The sequence below is a fragment of the Vipera ursinii genome (genome assembly GCF_947247035.1).
Source record: "Vipera ursinii genome assembly, chromosome: Z".
NCBI lineage: Eukaryota > Metazoa > Chordata > Lepidosauria > Squamata > Viperidae > Vipera > Vipera ursinii.
This window is the reverse complement of record NC_139517.1, coordinates 42586198-42608580: the sequence shown is the minus strand read 5'-3', so window position 1 is coordinate 42608580 and position 22383 is coordinate 42586198. Positions and strand designations below refer to the sequence as shown.

At 37.4% G+C, this 22383-nt stretch overlaps 1 protein-coding gene across 1 annotated transcript in view; it reads right to left on the bottom strand.

Moving 5' to 3' along the window:
- The window catches only part of FAM171A2 (family with sequence similarity 171 member A2), a 53835-nt gene that overhangs the window by 6729 nt on the left and 24723 nt on the right, over positions 1-22383 (bottom strand). Inside the window, exons 2-7 of the mRNA XM_083378514.1 lie at positions 20311-20538; positions 14478-14570; positions 8852-9010; positions 7759-7935; positions 6572-6688; positions 5174-5300 (exon numbers count right to left, since the gene is read on the bottom strand). Coding sequence (XP_083234640.1) covers positions 5174-5300; positions 6572-6688; positions 7759-7935; positions 8852-9010; positions 14478-14570; positions 20311-20538 — 901 coding nt within the window. The remainder of the gene's footprint in view (positions 1-5173; positions 5301-6571; positions 6689-7758; positions 7936-8851; positions 9011-14477; positions 14571-20310; positions 20539-22383) is intronic.

The window sequence follows — 22383 nt, the reverse complement described above, 5'->3', positions numbered from 1 at the left end:
TATTTCATCAATCTCATTTGCCATCTCTTCTTTCCCTGTCCTTAGGGCCTTTGCTAACAAGTCCGTCATTATTTCTGGGAGGTCCTCCCCCTTCTCTTCTTTCACGTTTTGGAAATGTAGATAATGGTCTGCTTTCTCAGTTTCAAGTTTTCTAATTCTTTGTTTGCTTGTGAGAGTTTTTCATTCATTTCATCTACTTTTCTTTCCTCCTTATTCATTCTGTCCTCCATTTCTAACAATTTCTGTTCATTTTTCAATATTTGTTGTTGGAAACATTCAAATTTTCCATCCATTGCTTCCATCTTCTCTTGAAGTTCTCCAGTATCATTCCTTATTTCATTTATCTCTTTTTTTTAGATCCTCATGATTTTTCAGCATAACCTCTTGCATGGATTATAGCATTGCTTGTAGATCTTTAAGTGAGCCTGCTCTCTCCTGTGGCATCATTTCTTCTATGTATCTTTGCCCTGCTGGGCTTAATTCCGCCAATGAGCCTTGGGCTATCTGCCTTCTTCCAGTCCCAACTCTTGTTAGATTTGGGGTGCTTGTCATCTTTCTAAATGACGTCAACCAACCCTCCCACTTATACACGATCTTTGTCTTTCCCTCCGCCACACCTGGAGAATTTATTATTCTTCCAAGGTTATAATCACTAGTACCTTATATCTTAACAATGATATATTTTGTTGCTAACACAATATGAAACCTATTACACTAACACTTCTAATACACAATAATCAATATTAATCAATTTCAAGTGTTTATATTCCACTACAATCCTAATTTATCTATATAGTAACATGTAACCATAATATAACCATTAAATTACCTCAATATTGTAACCAGTATTCAGTTCACTAGCAATAAAGACCAGGTTTTACAGTCAATCCCTTGACAGTGATAAATATTATTGTATTCAACAAAAAGACAAGTAAATAAATTTTCTCACCCTCCTTGGGCATTCAACCTTTTGTTCCTAGTTAGCCTCCTCCAATTCAATCATACAATAAGTTATGTTCAGTTAATTCTTATTGGTCTAAACTCTCAAGACAATTACAATTTATCCCTTTTGTTTTAGAAACTTTTTGAAACAAATAATTCACTTCTTAAGTTATGAGTTATCACTCTTCCCTCATTTAATGCTAATTGTTCATTAGTTTTTATTCAAGATGTCTGCTCTTCTCTCTGCTCAGTCCAAACTGTCACTCTTCAAGTTTTTTTTTGTTTTGTTAAACTTCTTCTTGGCTTTGCTGCAGGAGCCAGAAAGAGAAACCGCCCTTGGTCACCAGTCCTTGCAGCCTGTGAGTCTGTTGCTTTAAGGTCAGATCTCTTTTTCCCCATGTCTCCTTTTCACTGCTATCTGACAGGGGGGGTGATTTCCCCTTTTGCTCTGGGGCTTCTCCTCGTTTCTTCTCTTCTTTGAAATTCTCCGGAATGATTTCACAATCTGGAACACTTACAAGAGTTCGCTGAGTGCTCACTCCGCCAGGTTAGTTGAAACCCTGTCCTACTAGTTCACCGCTGTTTCTGACAGCTGTCATTTCTTCACAGCTGCCATAATGGGCCTTCTCCTTCACCCAGCTTTCTCCTAGGCTTTCCTGCTTTCTGCGGCTCAGACCGCCGTCCTGAACCGCTCAGCTGGGCACCTCCGCTTCTGCTCTCCCTCCGAGAGATCAGAGGCTTTTAAAAAAAAACCACCGGGAACAGAGAAATGGCTATGAAATCGGCACGCTCATTTGGAGCGGCGTCTCAACACAGCCATTCCATTTGACAGCTGACTCTGCCTCCTAATTGTTCTTCAAAGTTATGGCCACTGCAGTGCCTGTTTGGTCATGTGATCAAAATTCAGGCTCTTGGCAATATGCCCGCACTTATGACTGCAGGGATGCTTCAGTTCCTCTCTTCCATCTCCCCCTATCTCTGCCCTTTTGGTTCCCCTACACTCCATGGCCTTCCTGCTCATGCCAAGCTTTCCAGAGATCATGTGCAGTGTTGATCAAGTTACATACAGACTTCTTGCAAGGTTTTGAAGCTTTCCAAAACCTCAAGGCCACATGAAATTTGGACAAGCCTCTATGCTACTTGGAGAACAGAGCAAGTGGCCTTGGGAAGAAGGCCTGGCAATGACAGCAGCTGCCTTGCAAAGGGCCAGGCTGGGAAAATTTGTCAGTAGCAGAATGAAGATGGCAAAGGTGGTAGAGTGCAGGGCAGCAAACGTGGCTAGCCTGGGGCAGCTGCTTTGTGCTAACACCATTGGGGCTTCCCAAGCACTTGGCACTTTTTGAAGTGTAGCAGCTCTTCACTGCACTGTTGGGGCTTATCAGGGACTCCCCCCACTTCCTGAGTAATGACTTGCATGCCTGGAGTTACAACTGCAATTGGAACTGCTAAGATTGGTGTCACTAAGGAATGCAGTCACATGATGTTTCACTTTATGACTGCATTATTTACCAACAGAAATTTTGGTCCCAATTGTGGTTATAAGTCAATGATTATCTGTGATGTAGCCTTACAATGAAGTAGAATTAGTTCCTCTGTTTGTGTTTCTTGTCTGGTTTATCTGGGAAGGCTGACCACTCTGCAAGTCTGCTACTCCCTTCCAAGGAGAGGAATTTCAGAAATGGCCTCCAGTCTTCAAGGAAATCTGCTGTTTGTTGAGCATTGGCTGCTACGTTGTAATACCAGCAGCAGTGGATGCACAGATGACCAATTTGCAGAATGTTGCGATATAACTAACGGCTGGGGCAGACTTCGTTTCAACCTTTTGCAGCATAACAGACGACAGCTCAACAAATGCTCCTGAATTCTTATGGGAGCTGGCCAGAGAAATTAGAGAGGGTCAGGTCTGAGCTTCTTTCTCTACCCATTATGAATCTATGGTCTATGCTTTATTGACAATTCCGTAGGCAGCATCTCTTCATCCTATTTCTTAAGGTCTTTTTCACATAGCGTCACAACAGGAAAGAACATTTCCACTCAATGAATTGTTTCCTCCAGAATAAGCAATACCCAAAATAGAAGACAGGCAGACATGCATAAATAAAAGCATTAATAAAATATAATAAAACATCTTTTAAAAATAAGCTGCTGGCAATTCTGGGATCCCAGCAAACTATAATTCTCCTCCCAAGTAAAATATATTTAAGTGAAGACTTATTTTTGCCCCTAAAATAAATGTATTGGAATGCACTTGAATGCATTGAACCAAAATAATAATAGTGATAATTGCCCAGGAAAAGTTATCACTGTTTCTCATTTGGAACTAATGACAATGAAGTAGCTCTAGGGAACTTTTTCTAAGGGTTGATCAAGTGTAGAATATACCTGAGATCTCTCTCATGCATCCAAACCAAGTATCTACTTAGGGGCAGAGAGAAAGCAAAGAAAGGGTGACATAGTTATCAGCACTAAATGTATAATTCACTGCCAAAATGTTTTCATTTGTGGAAACAAAGATTAAAATGGATCTATTCCAAAGAAAATAATTGTTCTTCCACTCTTGTGAATTGAGGATTTGTTTTTTTAGTAATAGTCCAGGACTTTAAATTGTGTTCTTTCTCCTGCTTCCTTTCTTTTGGGACTTTTTTTTTTGCTCCATTCAATCATATCAAATTCTTGGAGATTGCCTGAACAAACCCAGCAAGTTTTTTTGGCAAAGTATTTCAGAACTGGATTGTCATTGCTTCCTTCCTAGGTCTGAGAGAAAGTGCATAATAAGGTCAGTTAGCTGGGTTTGCACCTAAGCCAGGATTAGAACTCACAGTCTCCTGGTTTCTAGCTTGATGCCTTAACCATTACACCAAACTGGCTCTCTTGGGGTATCAGGGAATTCTATAATTTAAATTCAGCATACTGAGTAACAGAACTTAAATGTATCCTCTCTGTGTGTTCAGAGAATGCTTGGGGTTGACAAAGTATTCATTTCCAAGTCCAGATAATTTTCAGATCTAATTTACCTGAACTGCATAGAAATATATCAGGCCTTCTATTTGTGACACTTCTGGCTTTCTAAGGAGATCGGTTTGAATAAGTGGATAAATCTGGCTTTCGAACCCTAATGTTCCATAAGGAATTGAATAGTTCTGCACCGACTAAGAAGAGGAGGACCTTTCTTCCCAGTGATTAAGGAGAAAATAAAATTCCCTGTGAGGGGACAAAACTGAAAGCACTCAGCAGTCTGCCCATGCCCTAATCCCACTCTTCAGAATATCCATATTTTCTTTATATAGTGAAAAAGAAAGGGCTGGTACACTGAAATTTTAGCCAACAAGTTCTACGGTCTGAAAAAGTTTGAAACCCTTTAACTTAACTAAAATATGGGAAGAAAGGAGCCTTGGTGGAGCAGTGGGCTAATGCCTCCTTAAGTAACACCAGCTGCCTGCAATTAGTGCAGGTTCGAGTCCCACCAGGCTCAAGGTTGACTCATCCTTCCATCCTTCCGAGGTAGGTAAAATGAGGACCCAGATTGTTGGGGGCAATTAAGCTGGCTTTGTAAAAATGCCGCTTTGGGGGGGGGGGGGGTGAAAGCCCTAATAAGCAGGCATATACATAGAATGAAGGCTACTGCTAAGCACATTGGTTTGTGCTTAAATTGTAAGCCACCCTGAGTCTTCGGAGAAGGGCGGGATATAAATGGGATTAAAAAATAAAAATAAAGGCCGAGATTGAAAAAAGTGGGCCTTGGAGATGAGGACAGGAAAGTGGCTGATCCATTACTAATCAACCACAAAGACTGCCTGACATTGTCCAGTGACCAGTATCAAATTCCAAAGAATTGTAATCCTGCAACCCTCAGCTGAGCTGCCATGCCTACACTCTGCCGCAACTGACTGCATGCAGGGGTGTGTTGGTTTTCAAAATGTGCTGTATGAAACTCCCTTAAGTAAACATTCTATGATGCCGATTTTACTGAGGGTGGGCAGTTGTAATTTCTGAGTTTAGGTGGAAACAGGAGATGCACATAGTCTCATGAACTCAGGATCAATTACTGCAATAACTCAAATAAAGTGAATATAGCAATATCCAATATGAAATGAAATAATGTGCAATAAGTGAGCCTTTGTTAAAAAGTACTGATGCTTCATAGGACTATGAAAAATGGTTTTAGAATTGGGGTCGAGTTAGAAACAAGCGGTGAAGCAGAAGAACAGACAGGAGAAAGTGTGGCATTTACCTGCAATAGTAGATAAGCAGGCAGAGCAAAATGAGGACCAGCAATGCCAGGGCACCCAAGATAGTAAGTAGAAAGATAGTATGGTAGGTGGCAATATCTTTAATTCCTGTTGTTGAAGTTGCCAGCCCTGCAAAGAAACAGCTTTATGACTTGGAAACGGTATTTGCTATCTATTATGAGAATCTATATAAAGTCCTTTAAATTACATTCTCTGGATGGCTTACAATAGCATTCAGGTTGTTTTTTTTAAAAAATGCAGCTTAATCAAAATAACATAAATAACAATTAAAAAGGCCAAAGCACCAAAAGATTTAGAGAATAAGATCTTCCCCTGGCAAATTTGTCTGTAGGAAAGATGGGGGGGGGGGATAATAAACAGTGCTGTGTGCTAAGCCCCCACCCCTTTTGCACATGTGTCATGATATTACATGTACAATGAACCAGACAGGGCATGAGTCCCAAAGTTAGAAGGAAAACATTCCACTCAAACAGAATTGATCTAGAATTACAGTCCAAAAAATGCCACACCCCAAAACAATTCCCACCAGTATCAACCTCTTGGCAGTCTACTGCAACAGGAAGCAAGATTCTCTCTCAGTTTAGCAAGATTTACTGAAGAAAATAGAATAAAGTTACAGAAATCCAGAAATCTCAGATAGATTTACTTTTCAGAAATCAAATTATCCCTCAATTAGTTAAGGCAGAGACATTTTACCGGTCTACTATAGAGAGCGTCCTCTCGTATGTTATTGTGGTTTGGTATGCTGGTCTGACAGCCGCAGACAGGAAAGTATTACAGAGGGTAGTGAGCACAGCACAAGACATTGTGGGCTGTCCCCTGACACCACTGGATGACATCGCCAGGGCTCGTTGCCTTGGAAGAGTGAGGAAGATTCTCAGGGATGACTCACACCCTGGACGTTATCTCTTTACTCTCCTACCATCTGGTAGAAGATATAGGAGTATAGCCAGCCGTACCAACAGGCTGGAAAATAGCTTTTATCCGTGGGCTGTTAGGCTTTTAAATGGGACATAATCTCTGTGAACGTATGCAGAATTGACTTGGGAGGCCAGTGTGTGGTGTAGTTGGTTCACATGGTGTGGTAGGATGGAGGGTTTGTTGTCACTGTGTGTTGGGGGGAGAGAGCACGGGGGGAGGCTCAGTTAATCTCAATGTACACATGTTGCACTTTGACAATAAATGTTTTATTATTATTATTTTCAGTCTTACAAAGGACCACTATGGGAACTGTGCAAAGGGCCATTCTCCTAACTGACAATTGATCCAGTGGCCAACATGTTAATCTTCCTCATATCATGATACCAGATATGCAAAAAACCTCTTGTGTGCACTGAGATCAGTTTACTTCTCAGAGACTTTGACTGTGGCAATTTTACCTGATACAGGAGACAGCAAAGCGGCTGCCCAGTAGCCCAGCTGTGGAGACACAAATGTCCAGTAAAGCTGATTCCCCTCCTTCCGGATGAGTCCAGTTCCATTCCGGATCCACAGCCCTAAGAAGAGAGTATATGACTGAATCTGAAGTAATTAAAAAGGCCACCAGAGGAAGAGAACTATTCACCAGCACTAACTGCCCCCCCACAACTCCTTATAATCAAAATGATTCAAGAGCATATTGTAATATGGTAATCAGTGTCTGTATCGTGCCACACCTGTGTTTTCATGTACAGAAGAGAAACAATATTGGAACTGGGAATAGGCAACCTAGAAATAAGGCGTGGCTCTCAAAATATCTCCCCTATCTGGAATTCTAGTGCCATCATTTCACTTAATAACTTCAGTATTAACTCTAACCATCACTTCATTTAATACCTTCAGCATCTCAACGTTAACCCTAACCCTAACCCCTAACCTGAAAGAGGCTGGGAGGCTTGACTGACCCTGCCTACTCCTATACCAAACAGCACTGAACAATGATTTCTGGTATTGAACAGACAACATTTTGCTTATACTGCTATCAAACATGGGGGTAAACAAAGAAAATGAGTTTAGATTTAGAGAGCATTATAGAAATAAAACATATATACCCATATCAATTCTAAATTGGAAGGCTGAGGCACAATGCAAACTAAACTTTTAAAAAAAGAAAATAGAAAGAAAGAATAAAAAGTGCAAGAAAAAAGCAAGAGGAAAGAAAAAGTATGATAAAGAGAAAAAAAAGTGGAAGTTACCTCCCACCTTCATTGCTACTGGTTAGTATCATAAGATCTGCACCAGGAACCTAGTCCTCTAAACTACTACAGTAAAACACTTCCATCAATCTCATCCTCATCTTCTTTCTGGGAAGAAAATGCTTCCACATGGGATTTGGTTCTTGTAGGCATGGTTCTTGCTTGCCAGCACAATTTCCTAATGTTTTTCCAGATGCACTTAAAAATTTTTTATGATCCTGCAGAAAACTTGCTTCTGTGGGTGAAGGAGAGGATGTTTGGATCTTATTAATCACTGTCAAAGCCTCCGTTTATACAAGCAGTATTGTTTCTTGCTTCATATGCTTGTAGTTATTGGATACAATAATGATCAACCCATTAAAAATATGATTCACAAGCATTCCACCACTCACCGCTCTTGAGGTCAAAGCGCCAGGCTGGCACACTGGAACTTGCCACAGCAGCTGTGTTGAGTGGCAGCGGGATGGAGAGATGGACTGAGCCAGACAGCTGGACTTCTGTACTATTTGCAGTAAAGAGGTGAACGCTGACTGCAACAATAGGCACCAACTCCAACCATGTATTACTAGCTGTAGAAAGAGAATTAAGAAATGATGACTCTCATATCCCCAGAGGCCCCACAGCTATGTATACATTGGATATGCATTTTCAAGAGAGAAAATCCAAAAGATACTCCTATTCCTACCTGTGCGGACGGTAGTGTATGAATTGTAGAGGGTTAAAAGGATTTTTAGTTATAATCATGTATTGTTAAAATACAGACCTAATCTCTACAAAAAACGGGGGGGGGGATGGAATTCAGAGAGAGGGAAAGTTTCTTTGTTCTGTTGGAGGCCTTGTAGGAATCGGGCACTTAAGAAAACATATTTCATGTGACTGGGCTAAAGATTGAAGTCGAAACAGTAGAATGCTAGCAAAGTTGGAAGGGGACATTTAGTTGATTGCATGAGGGTTATTTAATTTATTTTGTTAGCTTGGTGGATATGTGCTCACTCAGATTTTTACAGATTACTGAGTGCTGGGTTTCAACCTCATGTAATTCATAGCAATTACTTATTCTTTCAAGTCTTTACTTTATTTTTTATACCTTCCAAAACCGTTTGGGGGTGGTTATAAGTTATAATTTATTTAACAACATATTCCAGAATAAAGGGGATTTGATGTTCTGTTCCATATTCCAGATGGTAGTGGGGTATCTTCCTATTCAAGAACAGATGGTGGCAGTGTAACTACCTGCCCAGCTGGAACTCTGTAGCTGAACATCTCAAACTCAGATATAAAGGATATGAAAGTGAAGACGACTTCAGCAGACTAGGGTTGATATTAATAACAAACATCTCTTCCTCCCATCCTCAATACAACTACAACAAACTAGTTAAATATATATTTCATATCTCCAAATCTGATGTCAGAGACAAGCTGTAATATAATGCCTAGTTCAATGCTCCACCCCTCCCTATCCCACATTCCATGATGGCCCCTTACCACTGCCATTACTTTCAGCCCCGATGAAGGACGGGAACCCTCTCATGTCTGGCCCACCACTGGCGGCAGTCAAAGTGGCTGAAAGCTGGCTGTAGGTGGAACTGCGGGACAGGCGAGCAGATTTGCGCTGGAACTGTGCCCATGGCTGGCTCTTAGCTCCTGCAATGATCAATACTTAAATCTTCTGGTCTAATTGGGCAGTACTGATAAAAGACCACAGAATCCTTTTTTTTGGTGCTGGGCCTTAATACACAAGTTTGCAATGTAAGAAAGTATCCATAAATATTTGGTCATTAACAACAAAATGCAGGCTTCAATAAATTCAGATTTAATATAACCCCTATGTGTTGGAGAAAACATAAAGAAATAGGTTATCTATATGACAGTCGTATAAAATTGTTCAGCTTTTTTGAATTAAATTTGTACAAAATAGAATAGGTTATGACCCAGGTCATAATATTAGATCCTAAGTTGGCCTTACTAAGGTTCTTTGATAATCCAAATGACACCTAAAAACATAAAAACTTGTTAGTTTTCTTATTGCTTGCAGCCAGGCAGGCAATAGCAAGGTCCTGGAAATAGGAAAGCCTTTGAATAGTTCCATTATGCTTTAATGGCAAAGATGACAAGGTGGTAATATCATGTCACCTGAAAGTCATCACAGATCCACTGATAAGACTCCTTGTACAAGCAGTTCTTGAATTACGACCACAATTGAGCCCAAAATTTCTGTTGCTATGCGACACATGTGTTAAGTGAATTTTGCTCGAGTTTACGCTTTCTTTCCACGGTTGTTAAGTGAATTACTTCAGTTGTTAACACAGTTGTTAAGTGAATCTGACTTGCCCTCTTGACTTTGCTTGTCACAAGGTTCCAAAAGGTGATCATGTGACCCCAGGACATTGCATCCATCATAAATATATACTGCAACCATCATAAATAGGAGTCAGTTGCCAAGGGTCCGAATTTTGATCACATAACTATGGCGATGCAGCAATGATCGTAAAGTGTGAAAAATGGTCATAAGTCACCTTTTTAGTGCTGTTGTAGCTTTGAATGGTCATTAAATGAACTGTTATAAGTCAAGGATTATCAGTAGTTCACCTACCGAGCAAATAGATCAGCAGACGATGCTGTCAATAGGTAATTACACTACATTCTGCAGCATCTTGAATCTCCAGGGTCCTATGCACAGGCCCTTTTTGTGAACTTCAGCTCAGCATTCAATATATCATTCTAGAATGTCTATGAAGATTCTCAGTCATCCTGCTCATGGTTGTCTCAAAGATGCTTTTTCAAGAGGCAACTGCACTTTCTTGTTTTTCTTTGAAGATGTTTGCTTCTCATCCAAGAAGCTTCTTCAGAAATTTCTTCCAGAAATTCTCTACTCTAAACTGATCCAGCTTACTGTACCTGCTCATAGTTATAGGTGGATAATCAGTTTTTCGACAGATAGGAAGCAACAGGTGAGGCTAGGGAAAATTATATCTAGTACCAGGGTATTGAGCACAGGTGCCCCTCAGGGCTGTGTGCTCTCTCCATTGCTTTTTTTCCTCCATTTTTTTCCTCAATGACTGTATCTCAAGGGAGCCCTCTATTAAAGTACTGAAGTTTGCAGATGACACGACAGTCATTTTTCAAGATGGTGATGAGTCTGCATATAGACAGGAGGTTGAACAATTGTGGTGCAGGCATAACAAGCTAGAGCTGAATACACTTAAAACTATGGAGATGAGAGTAAATTTTAGGAGGAGCCCTTCTATTTCAACATATTTGACAGCATAGTATTAACACCAGAGTTCTTAAATTCTGGGGTTCTATAATCTCCCAGGACTTGAAATGGATGCTTAACATTAGAACCATTATTAAAAAGGCACAACAAAGAATGTTCTTCCTGTGACAACTCAGGAGGTTCAGACTGCCCTAGGAAGCTGTTGATACAGTTTTACAGGGGAATTATTGAGTCTGTCATTTGTACTTCTAGAACTGTCTGGTTTGGTGCAGAAATGAAATAGAACAAGTACAGACTCCAGTGGATAGTTAAGACTGCAGAATAACTGTAACCGGCTTGCCTCCCATAGAAGACCTACCTATTGCGCAGAAGGAAGGTTGAGAAGATATCTGCAGACTCCTCACATCCTGGAGATAAACAAAACAACTAGACAAAGGGACATTTCCCCCCTTCAGACCACCACTCTGTTGAATATCTAATTCTCACAGTGCTGTCTAATGTCTATGTATATTTACCCATGGCTATAGCATTTTTATCCTTCTTATTATCTTCTTTACTTTCCCTTCCTATTGGTATGATGATGAAGATGATGATCATTATTCTGTTGCTTTGCATGTACACTGAGATCTTCTGCACCAGAGACAAATTCCTTATGTGTCTAATCACACTTGGCCAAATAAAGTATTCTATTTTTATTTTGCCTGTTTTAAATGTATCAATTACATACAATAAAAATATGTTAATTGTGTACTACCTTTCTCCAGATTCCTAGATAATTTAATAAAATAAAGCTATATGTATTTTATTTCTATATATGAGCCCAACATAAAAAAACTGCAGAAGTTCTCAAACTTGGTGCTTTATGATTTTCTGAAATGACAAATTAATTATATCCTCCCCATGAATAAAATCAATAATTGCATTGAAGTCAGGATCAGGCAAGAAATTAGTATAGAACTTTTCAATTGAAATTTGAAATCAAATTTAAAACCATAACTTAATACAAAGGATGATCTTGTTTATTTTTGCACAATTTCTGAAATACGGAAAGAGTACCGAAAGCTGTATGTTTCAATAAACCCCTAAGTGTCCAAAAGATGACACAACCTCCTTGATTTATGACCACAACTGAACCCAAAATTTCTGTTGCTAAGCAAGACAGTTGTTAAGTGTGTTTTGCCCCATTTTATGATCTTTCTTGTCACAGTTCTTAAGTGAATCATTGAGTTGTTAAAATTAGTAACATGATTATTAAGTGAAACCCATTGACTTTACTTGTCAGATGGTCCCAAAAGGTGATCATATGACCCTGGAACATTGCAACCATCATAAATATGAGCCAGTTGCTAAGTGGCCGAATTTTGATCATGTGACCGCGAGGATATTGCAATAGTCGTAAGTGTGAAAAATGGTTATAAGTCACCTTTTTTCAGTGCCACTGTAACTTTCAATGGTCACTAAATTTATGGTTGTATATTCAGAGCTATCTGTATATGGAATGAAGTTAAACACTACATTTTTCTGCAAATTGGAACAGAAGCTTGTGTGCAGTTGTTTACAGATTCAAAATGAGAAAACTGAATATAGTAGATGCAGAAGTTTGAGTACCCTTCCAATTGTTCCAGTATTATTTACCCCTGTAAAGTTGTCAATAAAGTCCATAAAAGTTATTATCTCATTAGATCTACAATTAGACAGCAGAAGACAATTTCACAAATTAATGAGTATGTGACCCTTCCAACCTTTAAGGTTATCATTTTTGTTCTGTCCTCTTTTAACAACAACCATTGGGCCCTTCAAAGGCTGAGCAGTGAAGACAGAAATAAATAAGTCTTACAAACTAGACAGCTTTAAAAACAATATCTAAATACTTCCTGCGAACAATTTCAACTATGAGAAATTGAAATTACTGAAGAAACTAAAGGGAATTTCAGACAACCAGAGGTTACTGCAGGAAATCCAGAACATCAAGAGAAATTTCTACTAGAACTGTTCTCAAACTGATAAACAGAACCTGCAGATCACTGAATAGTTTAACTGAAGTAATTGTCCAAAAGTCCACATTACAACAGTCTTATGCAATATGATCCACATAATAGAAAGAAAATTATTCTCTGACCTCATCCTCAAAATCATCATATAAAGCATACAAAATAAAAAACCTTGTAAAGCCTGAATTGTTTAGAGTGAAGTGGTTTGGGCAGAGAAACAAAAAATAACACATTTTTTAAAATAAAAGTATACCTTATTACCTTATGTAGATGTTAATATATTCAGGTTGTGTGGCAGCTCGTAGCATAGGTTGTGTGGGTAGACTGAATACAACTAAAACCAACCAGCTTAGAAGCTAATGTCCATGTGCAAAAAGGTTGGAAATGTCATTAAGTCAATGATTCAAAATATACATTCAAACTGTAAAGCATTTACAGAAAAGAAAAATAAAGATTTTGTGATAGTCTTCATAGTTACTGGAGTTAAATAATATTAAAAATCTTTGCAGAAATCTCATACGTGCAGTATTTGTAAGGAGATCTAAAAATATTTCTCAGCTACAAGAGTTCTATGAGAAAGAATGGGCAAAAATTTCAAAAGGAATACGGGAGCTATAAGAAACTTTCAGAAGCTGTTGCTTTTACCAACAAGCGTAAAGGAGTCTACTGAAAGGATATCTAAATTCGCATTCACTTTTTAAAAATTTTGTTATCTGTAGCTGCACATAAATAGTAAGCATGCATTCAACTTTGCAGAAAGAAATCATATTTATCTTTGCATGACAAAGAGGCTGAATGCAAGTCTGTTCATTTTGTGATTAACTGAAACATACAACTTAAACAAACTTCTGCATATATTGTGCCATTTTCAAAACAGCTGCCACATTTATTTCTGATCACTTTTGTTCTTTATAAGCAGCAGCTATAGAAAATCCTTATACACACAAATTAATTGTTGAAGATGGAATCAGTATGCTGATAAATCCCTTTCTTGTTTTGTTGTGTGTTCATTTTGTTCATTGTTCCAAAATTCAGGAGAGATATTGTCAGGAATTTTATTTCAAAGTAGTATCAGAAGACCCATGAATGAATTTCTCATTTTCAATAGTAGCAAATGCACAAGCTAAGCACTGAATGGATTCACTAACTTCATTAACACATATATAGACTAGAGCTTTACTACATGCCATATTGCTAGAAATGCTGGAGGCCAATGAATATTTTCAGGAGAAATCAAATCCAGTTATCTGTTATTGGTATTAATCTTAAATGGAAATTCTAAAAGCACACACCACACTCATTTTATCATCCCCCCCACTTACCAGTACTCTCATTATATGTGCTCCTATCTCTGTCAGGACTTACTGAGAAATGGTAAGGTTTCAACTCATTTGCTTATGATTTTAGCAAAAGCCCAATTCGCTCCTCCCATTACTTCACCCACAACAAATAACTCACATCTTAAAAGAGTTTTATTCCCAAAGTCTCTGCAAAAGCACATGAGCTGATTTTTTTAAATATAAGTTGATATTACATTGCTATGGAGGTGCAAAGCTTGTAGAGATGAAGTCCCAGCGTATTTTTTATTGTCTAGCTAGTTTATAAATATAAAAGTACTAAGAACTTGCTTGAAGCTTCAGTGACTTATTCTAGGGCTCAGAATCACAACTTCTACATCCCAGCAATTCTATATTTTACCGATTGAAAACTTTTATTTTAGATCATCATTTAATAATAGGGCACAGAAATTGCACTAGCCTATTCTGCAGTCATTGGCAGAATCGATGTTCCCTGTATCCAGAAAACAGTATTTCAATTAGGTGGAATCCAGTGCAGTGACTGAGTGCCAGTTATATGCCCTACTTTCTTTTTTCTTTTTGACAAAATGGATCTTAGGACCTACCTGGAGAACCAACAAGGATTTGTATCAAGTCATCATAAAGGATAAGTGTTGCAGGACGCTCTGGAAGCAGATAGAGACTTACAGAAGCATAGACTGCAAGGGAAAAAAACCTGAATTAATATAAAACTCCCTTTTACTTTAAAGGAAATAGAGGCTAATTCTAACATACAACCTATCTTTTGAGGCATAGTACAAATGAAAGATTTCAACTGGAGGCAGATGGCAAAAAAACCTGATCAAAAATATGGGGGAATGTACATGTTTTTCCCCCTAGATTGTGGTTTTAATCTTTTGCAGTGGCTCAACTGAATTCTCACTATTCAAACAATGGACTGAACATCCAAATTTACAAAATATAATTTGTGGATTCAAGTTGCTAACTGCCTTTCATTTTCTTTGGCTACAATCATTAGGAGCAATAATTTCCAAATCAGGGACATTTAGAGAGGAAAGGAAAGTCAATGATTCCCAAAGGTAGAAACAAAATGATACCCCTTCCTTTAAAATGCACCGTACATATATAAATAGTGGCACAGCTTCCATTGCTCTTTTATGACTGTAATTCTGGCACTGTTGTCAAGCGACATAGCTGCCCTGTTCTAAATGCAAAACACAATTTATTGGTTCAAATACCACAGTAAATATTAGTTAGCTTTACTTCCAATGAAATCAGGACAAAATACCAGCCACTAGTAACAACCAGCTCTGATCATTCCCAGTTTCGGTTTGCTATTTATATCATATTACTAATTCAAACATATTTAAACAAGACAGCTTTTTAAATCAAGCTTTGATTTCAAAGCTAATTGAAGCATTATGTTTATCCATCTCTTTTATTCAGTGCTTTTTTTGTAAAAGAAAAAGGTGCCGGAACTCACACATGTCATACAACCTGCCTTGCCTACCCTACAAGGTTCCATCCAAAAGTGCCGGAACTCTGTTCTGAGCGTTCTATGACAAAAAAAGCCCTGCTTTTATTAGTATTTATCAGAGTAGGAAAGTTTGGCGTTTTTCCCCTTAAATAAATTTTCTCAGTCTAATAAATTATTTACAGAACTAATAATTGAAAATTATTTACTGATCCAGTAATCCGATGGTAAAGGAAAAGCTTAATGGAAATACAGTGAGAGAGTAGGAATATTCATTAAATCTACAATAGATTCTGAATATTCTATTCAAATAAAGCAATTCTATAATGAGTCAGCCTGAATTTTAATCAAAATTTGCAAATGCATTTTAAAAATCTGATTCAGACAATTTCCTTACAGATTTTTTTCTGGTATCACTCTGCCACTATGAGTGGCTTAAAACCTATTCTCATTAATATTACATGACCACAATGAATGATGGTTGGATGACTCTATAACATGCTAAAAATCACAAGCAGAATGAAATAAATTTGGCTGAACTTAACTTTAATCTCAATGCAGATAGACTATCCCTGAATAGAGCTGAAGCAAAGAAGAAAAACTGAAACTTGAATTAGGAAAAGAGCAGGGAAGAAATGGGTTACCTTCAGGTGGAAATCACGATTTAAATCACGATTTAAATCGCTAGTAAAAAGGCTTGATTAAATCAACTCGATTTAAATCATAATTTTTTAAAGAGCAACTGTCATCTCTGTCCCCCAGCGGCTCCTTCTCTGACCCGCTGTTGACTCACCCACGGTCCCATTCACTTTAATGGGATGGCTGGTGATGCGGCAGTGACACAACAAGGTGAGGGACGTGGAGGGCAGCAGCTAACAGGCGCTGCCATGATGAATCTGAAATGACAGGTGCTGTTTAAATGTAAGGACTCATTTTTGCTGGTAGTTAGAACCTTTAATATTATTATTTGCAAACAAAATGAAGGCTTCCTATTTAGAAAAATAAGCTGTTAGGTTAGTAAAACAGCAATATCAGAACTGATTTTAGGTCAATAGGTATTCTCACATAGTTGGAGAACTACTCAAATTCTTTTATTTAATTAAAACACTTAGAGCCTGGTTACAGATGCATTTCTCTTCAAACAATCATACAGTTTGTAGTGTACATAGGTCTGCAAAACAATGGGATAAAGGAATATTCCTGAACTATCTCATGGTTACTATGAAATTGTGTAAATGCATCAATGCAGTGCATGTTATCTCAGCTTGCAGAGCTTGGATTCATTGAATGAGTTTACCCAAAATGTAAATATTGCAGAACGTACAGCCATTCTACATAACTAAGTTCCATTTCATGATGAATAAACTAAATTATTAACGTATCTTAAATAGAAAACTATATTTAGATAGGTTTTTACTCCAAAAGCATTTTATTAAAGTATTTTATTTAAATAAAAAAAATCTGTTTGTTTTTATTATTTTAAAAAATCATCAGTTATTATCCACCCTGGTTACCTTACAAGTAACTCCTGATTTCTTATAGTTTTCTTCCCATCAAATTTCACCACTTAGGAAACTTAAGACCTTACCCTTGACCTTGCTATTTTGTATATGTGATCCATATTTTCATGGAAAAGAGCTAAGAAGCCAAAGAATTTGTTCTTGGCTTCTAAAAAAAAAAAGCAATGTCAGGAGCTTCAATTCACCTTTGGATGATTTCAACTTCTAATTTTGGAATGAGCCATCTAGGAGTAAACAATTTCACAGTTCACTTGTGGTAAATGAGAATTCCTGCAGCATTATTCCGTACAAACACAGATAGAAGTAACATCATAAACAATGGCTATCAGTGCAGTCTCACTTCCAGTGATATTCAGTTTTTCTCTGCGGAAGAATATTTGCTTTCTATGCAAACCTGCATTTTCAATGGCATCCGAGATATTTTCCCTTTCGTTTGATCAAATTTCAAATATTCAAGACTGAACCTTTCAGCATTCATCCAACACAGAGACCAGGGTCACAATGGAAGACTCTGCCTCCAAGGCCCAATCCAATTACATAGTCCATAAAATACCAAGATTAGTATTAAGTTACTGCGAGATTCAGATATAGCAAAATTGCAGTTTCAATATAATAATTAAACGTCTAATTGAAATGGATTCCGATAATGAGAATCAGCTAGATGCATTTGGAGTTGCAGAGCCATCATATTCCCAGTTATCTTTTCCAGAAAATGAATGTTTTAGACTACCTTATGATTGCACAGAACCCTTGGATCTTATAAAATATCTTTAATGCAATCTTAAGGAGGCACTGATAATTATTGGACCAGTACTTCTTTCATAACATTAATAACTTTATGTTCTACAAACTGAAAATAATTCATAATTGCAAGATTGGGGATTGCTGAAATTAGATCAGTATGTCATTCAATCTTAGATGGAACTCATTGAATTTATCCATGATTAACAAATACACAAAGAAATATAATCATCACTATTTAGGAATTTAAATGGACTCTATTCCTAGGTCGGTTTGACCTGTGTCAAGGATTTATCCATTTCTGATTTCCAAGCACCAGGGTTAAGTCTTTTTAATCAGTTTCTCATATCTTCACCTGTTTGTAACAGCCACCAACTGGAGAGTAATCTGTCCATTATAAATACCAAAGAAAGCTGCATTCACACTGCAGTATCACCTCCACACAAATAACTAAATCCAGTATGATTACATGCATGGGGGGCCAGATGCTAGCTAGGATATAGATATCATGAAAGACATAAAATCTTAAGATGCTTCTGATTGGGCAAAGTGGACACTGAAATTCACTGACAAGGAGACCAGGGCAAACCAACATCAGATCCAAGATCAGGTTAGGTAGCTCAAGGGATTGAGTATATATGGTACATAATATTCCTACACAGTCCCAGACACCCAAATGCAGCACCAAGGAATTAAAACTGGCAGACTATTAGATGCTGCAACTGATTAATGACTTAGAAGTCCAAAGATCTTGACCACTTCATCTCCACATCCTCCAATCCTACCCCTTTGAGAAAACTGCTGGGGAAAAAATAGACTGCCTGGTCTTCTTTATTTACAGGTAGTCCTCGACTTACAACAATTTCTTTATTGATTGTTTGAAGATACAATAGAACTGAAAAGTGTGAATTTATGACCATTTTTCACATTTATGACCACTGCAGTATCCCCATGGTCAAAGTTTGGATACTTGGCAACTGGCATGATTTATGATGGTTGCACTGTCCTGGGATCATGTGATTACCTTTTGTGATCATGTGACAAGCAAAGTCAATGGGGAAGCCAAATTCACTTAACAATGTGTTACTACCTTAACAACTGCAGTGATTCACTTAACAACTGGCAAGACAGGCCATAAATTTGGCAAAACACACTTAACAACTGTCTTGTTTAGCAACAGAAATTTTGTGCTCAAATTGGTCTTAAGTCAAGGACTACTTGCGGTCTTAAATCCTAGACAATAGATATTGTACCAAGTTATCCCTAAGGAAAGGATTTTCTTAATTAAATAACAATTAATTTTTTAAAAAAAGATTAAAGTTTTCTCGACAGCTACACTTTTCTGTTTTCCTGCAATATGGGTTTCTTGTAGGAGTGTCCAAGTAGATTAAACAAGGCAATCAGAGGAACATCCTTTTTAATGTGAATTACATTCATCACACATGTAAAAAGAACAGGGTTTTGATCACCTGTTTGCACCTACCATTTTTACATCATTTTTACCTCCCCTGCATATGTACCTCTGGTTAGTTGCTGTTACAAACTTGGTAAAAGAATGAAAGTTTGCCCTTGTCTAGATGCACATTCTGTACAAGGATTTTTTGTAACAGAGGACTGAATTCTGGCCTGGAAAATAAATTATGGATGTATTTCCTAATAAAGTCTTACTTAAAACAGCTTGAGAAAGGTATCAATGTGAAATTTAAAACCATATGAGATCTGTCTCAGCCTACTACTGGAACATTATACTTCATATGATATTAGCTGCGATATATTAGGAGTGTTGTGTGTGCCTTCAAACCTGTCTTACTATTGATTCCATTTTCTTTCTCCTCTTCTCTATTCATAAATAACTATTGATATTTCAACAAACCACTATCTATATCAATCTTCTGACTCTTTGCAAGTAGCCTTCCAATAAATACTAAGGCAACAGCAATCCCAGTCTAGCTCCAGGCCATTTTTGTCCAAGCCAGATGACAGCAATACTTTTATCACTATACAACCAGCTATTTCTCACTGGGATTACCAACCATCTAATTATGCAACAACACACTCTAGATGATGAACAGAGATGGAATAACACTTGTCAATTTGTTCTCTGTATCTTTTATTCTTAGATGGCTTTAATGGAATATTACACATGACCATGGAAAATAACTCCATCATCCATGATTACTAGCCATAATAACTACATGATATCAAAAACACTGAACAACTCTTAAGTCATTATTATGCAGCTGAAGATCAATATCCAGTTGGTCATTATGAGAAGCAGAATCCAGACTAGATAAAGTTTGCTAAATCTAAATAAGCTCCCTTTTTCTTATATTAAGACACTTCTCATGCAGTTTTCTGAAGACGCGTACATGTTGATATGAAATTCATGTAACTCAGTGGAATCTACCTTTTGCAATAGTGAGAAAACTGGCCAAAGTTCTGGGATGATGCTACTGTCTCCAAGAAATTGCTGCTTAAAATATCTGAAAAATATTAAGTACTCTTCTTTTATTGAAGATAATATGCTACATTCCATATATTTACTAAACTTCATAATTTTTCATTTTTCTTGCAACACTGGAAACTATCTTGATAAAAGATGTATTTTTTTGTTATCCACCCATGAAGTGCACACCACGCCCAGGTCTTTCAACCAATTTCCCAATCACCAAGTTCTTTCAATCAATGGTTACCAACACTCACGTGGTAGTTTGTTGACACGCCAAGGAACAGAGTTTGTAACAAAGCCATGCTTGGAGGCCATGACAAGGACCCAGGTGCCCAAGCGATAATTGATGGGGAGCATACTGATACCCTCATGGTCAGTGCTGCCTGAAGCTAAAGATGTTTGGTTGCCATAAACTTCCACAGCTGCCTGGGAAAGTGGGGATAAATCTCCATTTTCGTAGACTTGAACTTTGATCACCACTTCTGGAGAAAAGAGAGAGAGACATAGAAAAGTACATGTTAGGATACAAATCTTCCTCCCACTATTCCATGATTTGAATATTTATGCATTTTTATTACTCTAATCATCTTTGGTAATTGTATTACCAAATCCAATTGTGTTAGAGATATAACAAATATGCCATTAATATGGAACAATCCACAGCCTCTATATTCTACTTCCTTTCTACCTACAGAATTTCATCTGGTTTTTTTTAAAGTTTCTTCTTATTTGGTTACTCAATAGCAATACCAGTATAATACATTATTTGCTTCTCTAATGTTTGACAACAATATTTCTCCTATTGTTTCTGGGACAAAATAGGATATATTTTCTCAGACAATACGATCTCTCAGTTCCTTCATTGAAACTGCTTTTCTTTCAGCATTTTGTGGCTGACATTTGCACATTTTAATTCTTTTGGAACACCACAAGAAGTTAGGTTTTAATTTATACATTGTCAGTCTCATAAACAAGCAATTTATAGTTAGAATAGACTTCCTTCTGACTCCAATTCTATTTTTAAAGCACCCCAATTAAAAGAAAGGTTTAAATTTAGTAAATAAATTCCTCAAGAGGGGTAAGAGTGATCACAAACTCAAGCCCAAACCAGTGGATTTTCAAAGTCTATTCACTTTCCATACCCTTAATATAATCAAGAACTTGTGTAAAGGAAAATTACTTCAGACACAAAACAAACAAAACAAATACCTGAAGCAGAGCTAGTAAAGAAGACATAGAAATTGAAAATAAAGTACTCAATTGTTCTATTTCCCCAGTATGTGTTTTGTCTCATTGAATCTCTTGTCACTTTCTATACATCAAGAAAGACTGGTTTACATCAACCCATTTCATTCTATGACTGAAATATGATGATTGGTCACATGTGGCAAAAATCACTTTGCTGGCTGGTTGCCTCAAATATCCTTTCCATCCTGTGTGCAAATGGAAAGATCTTTCAATACAGATATGGATTCAACTCCAATTGGCTCTGGATTTCAGTTCTCTGGGGACAAGACCCCAGCTCAAAAGAAGTCACTGGATCAAGGGGGATCTGAGACAATAATTGGTATACAATCAGATATAATTAGCCTCCAGAACCTTTTCCTCAAGCAGTCTTGTAAGAAATGTAGATAACTTTAGAATACAAGAAGCATGTGTGCTTTTCCAATGTCACATATCTAACATCTACACATCTTCCCCAATGTGATGATTTTAGAGGTTCTGAAGTACAAATCTCATCATCTCCCAATTAGACTAAACCCAAAATGTCTATGAGCTAGATCCAGATAAAAACTGCAATTCTGTAACACTTAACAATACACACAGAAACACACAAACAGCAATTTAATGTCATTACTGAACAATGTCAATTTTCAAAAACAACAACCAAATCCCCCAGATAGTTTCAATAATGGATAATAAATTAGTTTTCTTTCAGAGGTTGCTGAATTACAATTCCTGGTAGCTTCCTCAAACTACTCAATTTTGAGAGCCATCTCTCAAAATTGAGTAGTTTGAGGAAGCTACCAGGAATTGTAATTCAGCAACATCTGAAAGAAAACTAATTTATAATTCAAGCACATCTGGAAAGCTATAGGTTCTCCATCCTAGGTCTACATTTTGTGACAAGAACGGCTGAATATAGTAAAATGAGGAGAACTAATGCTCATATATAGTATTTATACTCATTTTCAACAGAGCATGACATTGAAAAATTGGGTTAAAACACATAAAATGTTTTTTTTAAAGAAAGACTAATGAAACCATACAATTGTCCTGCAAAATGGTTTCAGTAATGAGAGCTAGGGAAACTAGTGGACTTTCAA